This window comes from Catharus ustulatus, chromosome 5 (genome assembly GCF_009819885.2).
Source record: "Catharus ustulatus isolate bCatUst1 chromosome 5, bCatUst1.pri.v2, whole genome shotgun sequence".
NCBI lineage: Eukaryota > Metazoa > Chordata > Aves > Passeriformes > Turdidae > Catharus > Catharus ustulatus.
Genome location: NC_046225.1, coordinates 60,594,967 through 60,608,489, shown reverse-complemented (window position 1 = coordinate 60,608,489; position 13,523 = coordinate 60,594,967). Strand labels below are relative to the sequence as shown.

General features: G+C 41.9%; 1 protein-coding gene across 1 annotated transcript; it reads right to left on the bottom strand.

Moving 5' to 3' along the window:
- Positions 1 to 9,795: 9,795 nt before the first annotated feature.
- FGFBP2 (fibroblast growth factor binding protein 2) lies at positions 9,796 to 13,067 on the bottom strand. Its single transcript, XM_033060569.1, has one exon. The coding sequence runs from the start codon at positions 11,211 to 11,213 to the stop codon at positions 10,623 to 10,625; it is 591 nt and encodes a 196-aa protein (XP_032916460.1). The 5' UTR covers positions 11,214 to 13,067; the 3' UTR covers positions 9,796 to 10,622.
- Between the last annotated feature and the right edge of the window lie 456 nt (positions 13,068 to 13,523).

Sequence of the window (13,523 nt, the reverse complement as noted above, 5' to 3'; positions counted from 1 at the left end):
TTATTGTAGCAGCCCATATGGTGCTGTGTTTAAATTTGTGCCTAGAACAGTGCTAATACCATGCCTATGTTTTAGCTGTCACTGAACAGCACAAAGGCCTCCTCTGGTCCTCCCTGTGCCCCCTCTCCAGCCAGGAGGCTGGGGGTGTGCCAGAGACAGGGAAGGAGCAGGGCCAGGACAGCTGCCCCAGCTGACCACAGGGTTATTCCATTGGATATTGCACAAGCAGTAAAACTGGGGGTGTCCATCTAGAGTAGCCCCAGCCCAGGGACTCAGTGGGCACCAGCCTGCTTGGGAGAGGTGTAAAGTAAATGTCTTTGCATCACTTACTGATGTTTCTCTCTTTTCCCTTCACTTATTATAATGTATTGATCTCTACCCATTCTTTCCTCTCTATTTCTCTCCCAGTTCTCTCCTCCATCCCAGTGGGAGTGAGTGAGTGGCTGTGGGAGGCTCCACTGATGCCTGGGGTCACCCATCACAGAGACCTAAATCCTGAAAAAACTAACAGGAATTTTTATTTCAGTGGATTCCAGAAGAAAAGGAACCAACACAGGGTTCACTCCCAGAACATTTCTGTCACTAAAAATACTGTTGTCCAAGCTGCATTGCCATTGCCTTGGCTCCTAAACCACAGCAGTTATCCCAGCAAAGACAACAAGAAGGTGCAGTCACAGTTATGACAACTATTTAACTGAGTTAGATTATTAGTTCTTCTTTTGAAGAAGCTATTTCATCTTCCCAGAAAATGTGGTCTTGGGCTAACACAAGCCATGCCTCCGCCAGGCATGTCAGCCCCAAAGTTGACCTGTCCACTAGCAGGATTAGCCATGAAGTTTATCCTCCATGATCCCTGGGTTATCCTTGAAACAGTATAAGCTGTAAGGCTCTGGAGCTCACACCTGGAAGGGGCTCTGGAAACTTCTGTGGAAGCTCAGCAAGTCAGAGGAATGACCATAGAGATCTGCATTTCACAGCTGCTGTGTGGGCTGGCAGCATCAGCATTTCCACATCTGACACAACCCTCTGAGGGCACAGAGAAAGGAAATGGACAAATCTTACTTACCATTTTAATTTTAGTGATCTCAGCAGGTTCTGGTATGTAATGAATAGAAGCCAAAGCAAAAAAGTAAAAACTTTCCTGATCCATCTTCCCCAACATGTTATGGTTAGCAAAATCTGAAGGATGCACATACCTCAGCATTTATGATAGATTTGGGGGTTGCTCAGTTAACCTAGAGAAGATATGACATCTCTGAAGTATTTTTCTTAGATCATTTCTAACTCTACAGCTCCTCCATGTGGAGACCATCAACAGATAAGAAATTAATAATCCTAAACATCAGGTATTAAGGCATTTTTAATGGTTTTGCAGAAAACTAGCAATATTCTAAATATTTAGGACATTTTTTAGAATAATTCAGTCCTCTTCAGCCATAACTTTTCTTAAAATTGGTGAAAAGCAGTGCATCAGTGTGTCACCACTGAAGGTGCAGCACTACAATCCCAATTCTAGTTTAAATTACTGCTTTCCCCTCTGATATCACATGAATTGAACCAAGTAACCTTTTACTAATTTTAAATTCTAGTTTTTCTTCTGTGCATGTAGAGGAATCTCACATCTATGTCCTGCTTCATGCCATCAGGGAATTCAGAGATTTTCCTCCTGTGCGTGGGTACAGAGGACCTAAGTCCTTGTTAACAACGTGCTGGTTGGGAGCAGGGCAGAAAGCTGTATCTGTTAAAGAACAGCCTTCCCATAACCACTTCCCACTTTGCCTGTCCACAGCCTTCAGAAACTGAGTCTTAAACTATTTAACACAATCTTTAATTGCTAGATAGTGAGTATTATATGTGTATTATTGATGACACAGTCCGAAAGACTTCAGGTTCTGCAGAGGGATCTGGACAGGCTGGAGCACGGGGCCAAGCCCAATTTTATGAGGCAGTGCCACAACCTGGGGGCAGAGTGGTTGGAAAGCTGCCCAGGGGGAAAGGACCTGGGGGTGCTGTTTGACAGCAGCTGAACATGAGCCAGCTGTGCCCAGGTGGCCAAGAAGGCCAATGGCATCCTAGATTGTATCCAAAATAGTGTGGCCAGCAGGACCAGGGCAGGGATTTTCCCCCTGTACTGGGCATTGCTGAGGCTGCACCTCAAATCCTGCATTCAGTTTTGGGCCCCCCACTGCAAAAAAGACATCGAGGTGCTGGAGCAACTCCAGAGATGAGCAGAGGAGCTGGGGAAGGGTCTGGAGCAGAAGTTCCATGAGGAGCAGCTGAGGAAGGTGGGGGTGTTCAGTCTGGAGGAAAGGAGGCTCAGGGGAGACCTTATCACTCTTTAGAACTGCCTGAGAGGAGGGGGTGGCCAGGTGGGGGGTGGCCTCTGCCACCACGAAACAAGTGACAGAACAGGAGGCCATAGCCACAAGTTCTGCCAGAGGTTTAGATTGGATATCAGAAAAAATTTCTTTACTGAAAGGTTGGTAAGATATTGGTACAGCTTGGGAAGTGGTGGAATCACCATCCCTGGAAGGGTTGAGAAGCCATGTGAATGTGGCACCTGGGGTGTGTTCAGTGGTGAACACAGTGGTGCTAGGTCAGGGTTTGACCTCAGATGTGAAAATAAATAAAGCTACCCAATTCCTTTTGACAACAGTATTTTACAGTATAGTTGAGTTCAGCAAAGTACCCTTAGACCTGCCTGATTTCAGCACCACTAGAAGTCTAAAACTACTCTGAACCAGGACAAGCTGCTGACTGAAGTGTTCTGTATGACTGTGGTCTACACCAGAAAGGGGCTCACTGGCTGACCCACTGCTGTGGTAGGGGTGAGATGGGATGCACCAGACAGGACCAAGAATAAAAATTGCAACATTTGGACAGCTTCAGAAAGGACAAAAAGATTTTTGAAGGTCAGCAAAATTAATGAAATGATCTCACAAAATAATTTAAACCATAATTTATTTAAGCATTACATAAAATGGAATTATTACAAAGGGCAAAAGCCACTTTATTCATTGCTGTCTTCTTGCCATATAGACACTTGTAAATTTTAGTTTTGGAATAATCAGTGAAACCTTGGCATCATCAAAAGCCCTTTCCTGTTAACCTAGCAATATGTTCTCTGTTGGTCCAGATGCTCCAGACTAGCTGCTTAGTATTTGCACAAAGCTTTTATAAAATATAAAAACACAAGACTAGGTTTTTAAATATTATTTTTATTCCTCTCCTTATCAGCTTTTCCTCCCTTCTCCAAATCGTTGTATTGAAGGTGATGAACGGAAAGAAGTGAAGAGTAATGGTTTTAATTAAGTATAAACATAACTAAACCAGAGAAACACTGCTGCATTCAGATGGGAGATTTATATTAAACCCTGTGCTGGCACGCATAGGCAGAGCTGTATTCACTGGGCTCAACATATGTATTAGTGGCACACTATATATATTAATCTGCACTTTGCAGCATGACAGATTTATGTTTGGAAGAGAAGATATGCAGGCAGATAGAACCACAAGCAGCAAGAGCTGAGCAAGGGGTGGTTTGCAGGGCAGTGTTGTATCCATGTGCGCCAGCCCCTGGTGACAGACAGTGGGACAGGCTGGCTCTGCCTGGGAGCCCTCACTGCACGTTCAAGGGACAGGCTTTGTTCCCATGTGTCTTCTCATCTAGCAAAATGACAGAACTGTGTGTTAAATCTTTGCTTCTGCTTAAACACACCCCTAGAACTCTTTTACATCCTGCTTTCTGTCGACACACCTGCTGTCAGAGGCTCCCTTACACATCTGTCTTTCCTAATCTTTTAAATACAGGTAATGATTGTCTATGTCACACAGGTGCAAGAAGCCGTGTTTATATTTCTTTTTTTCTTTAAACATCTTGAGATGCACAAATAGAAGGGAATGTGGAAATAAAATGTATTACAGTTTTAAACAATATCTACCACTGAGAAATTTCTAGCTGAGAACAGTATTCTGTTGCATTCAGTTTTCCTTTCTGGGTCTATGGGCTGACATGTGATACACTCACACAAAGCTGTTGTAGAAAGCACACTAGAAATTTAAATATTATATGTGTCTTTATATAGCAAGAATTATTTTTAAAATTAATTTTATATATGGCAGAAGAAACACAGACATGAAAAACCTGATGATGTCCTTTTCAGTTGAATTTCTTCCGGTGTCTCAGATATTTCCAATGTGCCTTTCTTCTCACAGATGCTAAAGTTGGTCAGTTTTCCACACTGCTTTCTAGTCCAAGACAGCTGACTTTTCTTTGCTCATGTAAATTACACTGTAACTGCAAAGAAGTCATATACTATTCTTTGCTATTTGAGTTAAACTAAAATGTAGATGCTTAAAAAGGGCTTTGATATACCCAGAAGAATATTTTTTTCTGGTGGTTAAGACTAAAAGTCTTATGGCACAATTAAAAAAATAGTAGTGAGGAAGAATAAATATTGCTAATATTGCTTTTTCCTTCAAATTATTATGATTGTTTCTATTGTGCTTCAAATGAAGTATGTTCCCATCAAAGAACACTACTGCTCTGCTGCTGCTGAGGTGAAATATGTAGAGTTCTATAAAAACTTTTAGAGTTCCCTAAGGCAAATAGAAATGGTGTTTCTGATTTCTTTCAGCTGATGATTTACTCTGAGCTGAGATGTCCAGATGCCCTGTGATCAGTGTGAAGCAAAGCCAAAGGATACTGAAGTGATTCCAACTGTGCAAAAGATTTCAGGCCCAAGAAGGCAGAATTGTGACTGCAGGTGATGTTCTGTCATTTAGTGGCTCTTACCTCTCCTGGTCTGGTATATTGTGAAAAACACCTCCTGCCATCCTGGAATAGCTTCCCTTCGTGGCAGACAGCATGTGCATTTGTGCAAGGGGCTTTAACAATTCTTGGAGCATCTCTCTGATGAGAGGAAGCGGCATGGGAAGGGTCATGGGGGACAGCAGTATTTGGGGAAAGTCTTGGGGAAAGACAGACATCTTGTTCTGAAAAACCACATCTCCACCTGCTCTGGCACCCACCTTTGGGGCAGAGCCACAGCCCATGGCCCAAGTTTACCAATGTGACTTGAAAGACTTTGGTGTCTCCTGCTGTGGCTCCACCTCCTGCAGGGTCCTGCCAGCCACCCCTCCCCTGAGCACAGCTGTCCCCAGGCAGACCCTGCAGAGCAGCCAGAGCACAACACCGGGCAGCAAACCCCATCCTGAGCCCACCCAGCACCCCAGAGCCACAGCCCAAGCCCAGCACAGCAGCAGGGGCAGAGCACAGCAGCGGCAGCCCCAGGGCTGGCACAGCCCCCAGGGCTGGCACAGCCACTCGCTCCTGGGCAAGGCAGCTCAGCTGGCTCCAGAGCAGCTCTCCTGCAGGCTGTGTGACCCCCCCATGGAAAAACAGCTCAGACACTTGGGCTTCAGCTTCATCTGTGCCATCTGCGGCACAAAACAGCTACGACAGGCTCAGTTGATGATTTCTGCACACAGATGTGGAAACTCTATGGTCCTTACTGCTGTCACCTTCCCACACTCACCAAATTATTCCGAGGGCATCTGATGACCTTCCCCAGCTGCAAACACACATTTGTGGATTCCCGTGGTAAATTTATGGAGTATGAGAGACGAGGTCATCTCAGTACCTGGGTGAGAGCCCCCATGCTGTCTGCAGGTGCCTTGGAGTGGGGTGAGAGGGGAGGATGGGGGCAGCACTCCTGCCCTCCTGCTGGGCTGTTTGGCAGAGGAAATGGAGAGGAAATTCTGAGCCTGAATTTTGCTCACCATTTCCTTCATTGTGAAGCTTCTAGCCTAGCCCCTAGACACATTCTTCACTTTATTATAGCTGCATTTGTTGGAGTGCCCTCATGTTACACCAGTAAGATAAATAAAGGGGCAACCAGTGTCACCACCAGCACATTAATTTTTACACAGCAGTAGTGACAGAGCAATGCAGGGTTTTTTACATCTGCAGCCAGCAGAATCTAAAAGGACACCTCTGTTCCCTTCCTGACTACAATCATTGTGAGCCCCAAGGCAGCAGGAGCCACCATGGCAGGGATGCCTGTGGCAAGCAGTGGGTTACAAAAACAGTTTTATGACCTGCTGAGGAGGGCAGGGGAGGGGAGCATGAACTTCTGCTCCAGATCAGACATCTGCTTAGTTTCATTCTTGCTCTGTATGTACAGTGGCACAGCTACTCTGGAAATCCAGACCTGGCCTCCTGCCTATCATTCAAGCAGTTTAATTTGTATTCAAGATGGGAAAGTGAACATGTCCATGAGATAACAGCAATGTCTTGTCATCTACTGACTGCATCTCCTCCACTTTGAGTTCTTACTCCTTTTCTTGTATATGCCACTTCTATGTATCTACCACATACTTTTTGTCACTGTAAAATGATCTGTGAAGTCCATTTAGAACAATTCTCATTTGTAAGGGGAAAAGCAGAGAACTCAAAAAAATCTCCTGGGCTATGCCTGACTCCTCTTCCAAGAAGAAAGCAGAGACTGGGAAAAACAACAGCAAGAGAAAGAGAAAAAAATAAAGTGACAACCATAAAACTTCCACAAAGTAGGAACAGCAATGGGAAACTCTGGGGAAATTTTGGTTTTTCCTCTGTCATTTTGTGAGAGAGATCTGTCCCTAAAATCCGTGCCATATTAACTATGACATCTACTGAAAAATCAAGAATGCAAAACATAATGTAGCGTACAATGCAAGAATGACCAGAGAACACACCTAAACAATTCTCTCAGAAAACACCAGAGTGCACTACTGCATAGCTGTTGTCAATTCAGAATATGTTGCTTTAAACTTTATCCAGTTAATCTTGAAAATCTCCACAGATGGAGATTCCAGAGCTGCTCTGAGAAATCCATTCCTGTGTTTATCCTCCTTAATGTTTTCCCTTTCACTTAGTCAGAACCTCACCTCTATCAATTTTTGACCAGGATCTATTCTCCTATCACACACATCAGTGAAGAGCCTGGCTCTGTATTTTGTATAGTTTTCTCATGTGGATTGAGGGTCAGATACTAGGTTCCCTACCCAAGTCTTCAGGCAGAACAAAACCCATCCCCTTGGCCTTTTCTCACAGGAGGGTGCTCAGTCCTGACCATTCTTGGTAGCTCTCCATTAGAATTGCTCCAGTCCATTTTGGATCTTAACTATGTGCATCAAATACACATCCTTGCATACACAGGTTCTCCAAATGCTTCCTTTTGGTGTTTTTGGAGGCTTCCATTATCAAAGTAGCAAGTACTTGTGCTGCTTCCATGGAAAGATAAACATGTGGATTCTGAGGCAGGTGGACACCTCACACTGCACTGAATTACCAGCAGAAGTAGCAGCCTGGGTATCAATGGTCTTCCTGTCTGCAGGAACCCAGACAAACTTTTTTGCCTATTTTCCTGACAGAGGAACAGCAAAGACAAATTCCAAATCACTTGGATGGATTTTCTGAAGTACTTACATACACAGGACTAACTAGTTCACCTAAAAGGAATGAAACAGCAGGTTTCATTCATTTATGAGGTACCCAAAGCTTGCACTAAACTCACCACAAACACTTCTCAATTCATCCTTACATTAATGAATAGCACTTTCATTCTCAGAAGAAAACTGAGATGCCATGGCTGTAGGTTTCTGGTGCTAAACACAATTAAATGGTAATGTAGCCAATGCAGTCACAGTGCTGTTACACTGAAGTGGGTTATTTCAGTTAACATCCAATTTTTAAACATTTTGAAAGCAAGATCTTTATACTGACTTGCTGAGGGTGCATAGTGTTGCCTAATGAAATGCAATCCATGGCGTGCATCACCTTCACCTCTTTCTAAAATGTGGTGCTTAACTATGGTCCTGAGTATGTTACAAAAAGCATTTTGTTAAAGCCTTTAATGCAAGGCTTTGATTTCTGCTTTCCACAGTGAAACTTCAGGTGGCCATTCCAGGCATCACAGTATAGGGAGCCCTTTGCAGCAGAGCCCTGCTGTATTGAAATGAGACACAAGCTCCTTGGGAAATAGCACACTGGCATGTGACTCTTGTCCTCTGCTGAGCAGAATTAGTGATGACCACAAATTTTAGACTGTATGAAGAGTTCTAGAAAGTGACAGACAACACTGCTGCCTCCTGAGCTCACAGTGCACACAAGGAGAAAACAGCATAAAGGAAACAAAGTTCTTTTGGTGAACTGATGAAATCTCTTTTCTCCTGCTAACACTATAGTGGGCGATCGATTGTCCCCGGCTTCTCCCAATGCAAGTCACTGTCTCATTTTTGAGGATATTACTGTTGTGGATACTACTGCAAAATACTCACTCTGCAGAGAGGATTTTGCATCATATGCAAACAGGAGTTTTGAAATATTTAAAAGCACACCTCAGGAAAACACTCAACCTCCCCTTAACATTGCAAACAGTTCCCTAATATCACTTTGATGTTGTGCATGTTTGCAAATCAGACAATCATATTAATTTCTATGACAAAATTAGGTGAGTAGGTGTACTACTACATTTTTCACTCACAGCACAAGACCCTGGCAAAGGTAATTGAGATCACAAGTGAAAATTAACCACAATAGATTCATGGCAGAAAAAAATACAGCTTACGCATTTTATCCGCATTCAAATTGCATTTCTGCCTTGTACATACAACCTTCTGCTCTGATCCTGTGTTCATGACTTGCTATTCTTTTCCATATATATCTAGAGGTTAGGAGAAAGAAAATTATTTCAAGTTTTTTGGTACAAGGCATAAAGTTTGATGATTGGACAATTATGATCTGGAATTTTGTAGTGAGAATTATAAATCTGTGAGTAGAGCTGGAGAAGTACTTCAGTGAACAATACCTTGCAGAAACTTTGCAAGACAAACACAGAGCACTACTAAATTCTACAGTATGAAGTATTTCCAGTTACATTCCTGCTGTGAAACTCGCCTGGGAACAAAAGGGATCATTGTTAAATAATAATCGGAACATCTTTGTGTTGTAATATGATAACAAGTCATTAGGTCTTGTTTTGTGTTCTGAGATTTAGGCAAATGCCCAAGTAAATTACTTTTCAGAATATCTACTGAAACCAAACATTAATAGTACCACTAACAGGTCCTGGTAACACTGAACTCTGTAGATGCATCACTGGTGAACAGTTTTCATCTGCTGTGTTCAGAACTGTATTATTACATTACTGTCTTATTTCTACAATTTTTTTTCCAGCTGGCTGAAACTCATTATTGTAACATAAACCTCATAACATTGAAATATTAATATTCATGCAAACTTGTTCACAGTGGGAAAACAATGACTCAGACCTGTAACTTCTCTTACACATTCTACCAACGATCTCTTAGGAAACAAGTGTCAAATACTGTGACTTCATACATACAGCGCCAGTTAAAATTTCAAGAAAGCACACCAAGTACCTTTACAAAAATCTTATCTTTATTGTTTGCAGTGACTGTATCATCATCAACAGCTTTCATCTCTAACAAACTGAAGCAAGTCAGTACACACAAAAACCTATGCAAGGCCAAGCAGATCCTTGGTTACATAAATGCAATACACCTTGGTGTGTAACAAGCTTAGGGGCAGTTAGTTCATTCTAACACTTTAAGCACAGTCACTCTAGTTTTGTGAATTTTATTAAAAGTTTCATTTTTTTCTTTAAAAAGGCAACAGCTAAAAAATTTATAGAAATTATTGATTTTTAACCAAAATTCTAAATTATTACAATGCATCAAGGACACTTCTTCAGCTGTAATATCATTGCTCTGTAATACAAACAAAAAAAAAAAGAAAAAATGATTAGTCGCTTTGCTGTATTAGAGATAAATTTTCATTAGCAACCTAAATGCTTGCCAGCTCACACTGCATTTATTCCCATTCCTTTCAAGTCTGCCAGGTCCACTCACCAGGTCCTGGCTTTCTCTCCGAGCTGGAACAGAAGTGGGTATAAAACCAATCATTTTTGCAATAAGGGGCTTTGCCTTTTTTAATACTGGCTAAAACCCTGAGACTTACCAAACAAGTGCCTGTATGTGACACCCCATTGCCTCTACAGTAAGAGACTCGCAAACCAAGACAGTCCACTTGTGTTTACTAATTTCTGCAAGGGATTTATGAACTGATTTTTTAGATTAAAATACTTTATTATTAACCAGCAGTTTTGATTAATGAGCTTTATTCCCTCTGTCTCTGGACGCAATTTGTTCTAACTGATGAATTTGGCTGGATCTGATACATTTGTTATTTATCTTATTTCCCTGGCATAAATCCAGAAGTCAGCACAAGAGGGAATGAGTGACAGAAAGCAAAAATTAGCCCAATTCAGTCAGAACTGAAATACCATAGGATTAACAAGTGATAGGGCAAACATCCGAGTACATACTGAAGACCTCACAGGAGGCTGTACGAGAGTCCTGAACCAATATGGATCTCTGGAAATTTAAGCTCCTCAAAAGCCACAAAACAAGCCTTAAAATGTCAGATTTTAACAAACAATCTTAGCACCTCCCTGTCCATAACCCTGAGACCCCCAAAATCAAAATAAAAGTACAATAGAATTACTCTTAGGTATATTCTACTGTGCTTCCAGATTAGTTTTACCTGAATCAGATCTTTAACCCCTAAGGATGCCAATGATGTAGGAGCAGACACCATGCAGAGATTCCCAGCAATGCTCCCGTGCCAGTTTCATTGCTTCTGTTTCATTTTCAGACCCCTGACCATGTTGGGTTGGGTCAGAGTTTTGCCCCACTTCTCTCATAGGAATGGAAGCTTTCTGGACTGATTCTTCCTGGTCTGCTAGATCTTCTGGCTCCACACCAGCAGCTATTTGCCTCATGAGAGCTTCTGGGGGAGCCTTTTGGCACATGGTGATCTTCAACACTTCCATGGATTCGCAAGCGTGCGGGATCTTCCTGAGTTCCGCAGCGATCTGATTCCAGTAAATCTTGGGATTATTTCTAAAAGCACGACAGACTGATGGCTTGCCAGTGAATTCACACCAGTAGGACATGCCTTGGCTTTTACATTCAATTCTAAGTTTCATCTCCTCATCATCACCACTCATGGTGATTCTACAGACATCTTTGGTTTGAGTCCGAAACTTGATTTCTTCACCATTGCTTCTTTTCTTTGGCTTCAGCTTCTGTCCCAATCCTCCAATGCCACAGATCACAACTAGGAAAAGGAGAGCAAAACTCTTCATGGTGTGAGGAGTGAACCGTGATCCTCGAACAACACAATCCAAAGAAGTGAAAGCAGTAAGTAAATGGCTGCTCACAATTTAAAGTCTTGGTGTACAAAGAAGCCTCTTTCCAGCAGAACACGGGATGTAAGGGTTGGGCATTTTTATAAAAATAATAAATCACACTTCAGTAGGCAAGTGCCCATAATTTATAGCCTGAGGGAGTGTCAAATAACCCTGGGAGTGTGAACTCCCAAGAAGGTAACAAGACAAGTCTTGTAAATGCAGTTAAATACAGAACCATAGTTGTATAACTGAAAAGCACATTCCTATCCAGGATGAACATGTCATATTTGATTTTTAACAGATATTTTCCATTCTCCAGTTGCTTTATAGCTATCTTCATGTTAAAGCTTGTAAGAACATATCAAAGGAAAAGATAGAAGAGCCAAAGCAATCTCTGCATCTGAATGATTGCAAGTGTCCTGGTAGTGTAAGTGTCCTGGTAAGAAAGCTGATTTGTGGAATGGGCTTTCTGGGGATTTTCACAGTAAGGATGCAACCTCAGCTCTTCTTTTTGTCCACACATGACATGCAGTGGGGATGCACGGAAGGATCAACTGCACATTCTTCAAGCCATGAAAGCAATGCATATGCAAGAAAAGAAATAAAGCTTGAGCAAAATAAGTTATTACAGGTCTAAAATATGACCACACATTAAGAAATTTCATCATTTTCACATCAATTCACTTTCAGCCAACAGAGCAGGGCAGCAGAACTAACTTATCACAGTTCTCAGCAGCAGGGAACAGACTACAGAGCATTTCAGACAGATATTTGTGCTTCATCACTTTTTTAATAGATATTTTCCTGTTTCTAACAAATGAGCTGTAAAAAATGCTATAAAACAATGGCAAGAAAACAGAAACACTGTAGTGCAGAACCCTGTCCTAGCAGTTTCTACTGCAGTAACTAAAAACAGAGCTAAGGAAAAATATTTTTAACCCCCTAGCATTCAGAAGGTCATGAGAAAAATCCCTTCCCTGCTGTGGCAATCACAGTCCTTTTCTAGCTAGTAAGCCCCTCCTAGGCACTTCTTCCAAAGACATACATGCTACAGCCAGCCTGACCTGACCAGCTCCTGGGAAGGGCTATTGGATTGTTTAGGCATGCTTCAGTAACTGTGGGGTGCCAGAAGCTCAGGGTTTGAGACTGGCCATGTATAATGGAAGAGGACAGCATTTTGTAGCCACTCACTAGGTACTGCTAAACAAAATACCACGGCAAAACCATTCATTTTAACACAGATGGCAAAGCAGAACAACATCATCAACAAAAGTTTCATTAATAGAAGAGGGATAAGAGTAGCTTGCTGTTGTGGCAGCCCAGAAAATCTCAAAGCTGCTTGCTTAAATATGCAGCCACCTGAACAGGCATTCTGGGTATCCTAACCTTGTTCTTCTAGTCAATATTCCATCAAGTTCCCATGACTAAATACCATTTGATAGAGAGAACAACCTTGTTTTCTTTTTGTTCCCTCTCCATGGCTATTTAAATAACATTTTTAGCAGAGACTTCAACTCCAGCTTCTTTCCATTAGTTCCTCCTCTCTCTTTCAAGGCACAGTGGTGTGACTCCAGCAAGTCTAAGGACAACAATGGCATAAACCTGCTTAAGACTTACCATTCACTCTTCCATTGTTTTCTGGGGAGTCTTCTCACCCTTCAGCCAGCCAGACAAAAAAATCTTGTTATCCACCTCACAACTCAATTTCAAGGATTTCAAATCCCTACTGTGAGCACTCAAATACCTCTAAATATTTGACAAATTTATTGTTTACACTTTGTTATGCACAACAGCACTGAGAATTTTTAGATTTTCTGAAGAGTCCAAAACAATTCAAAAGTTAATTTATACCAGTTTCAGATCTCTTGTTCTTGAAGTCTTTCAAGTCTAATAATGAAAACAAATAAACTACAAGGATAAGGAGAATATATCAAAGCTTGGACTCAAATATATTTATGTGTTACAGCTACTATGTTCCCATCAAGCGTTTGTCTCATTCTAATCTGATATTTCAGTCCTGTCTGCCTGTGTTTCAGATTAACAGTTTGTGTGTGCTCTCTCATATCAGGAGAAAACAATTGTCCTTTTACAAGGTAAGCCAGGATGCCAACAGTGAACCAGAGGAGCTGAAGAAGCCAACAGTGAACTAGAGGAGCTGAAGAACCAGCAAATGTTTAATTCTGCTGTCAGTGCTATACAGGAACAGGTTATATGGATAGCTTGCATAGCTCATTAGCTTGAATCCTACCATCTTTGTATAATTCA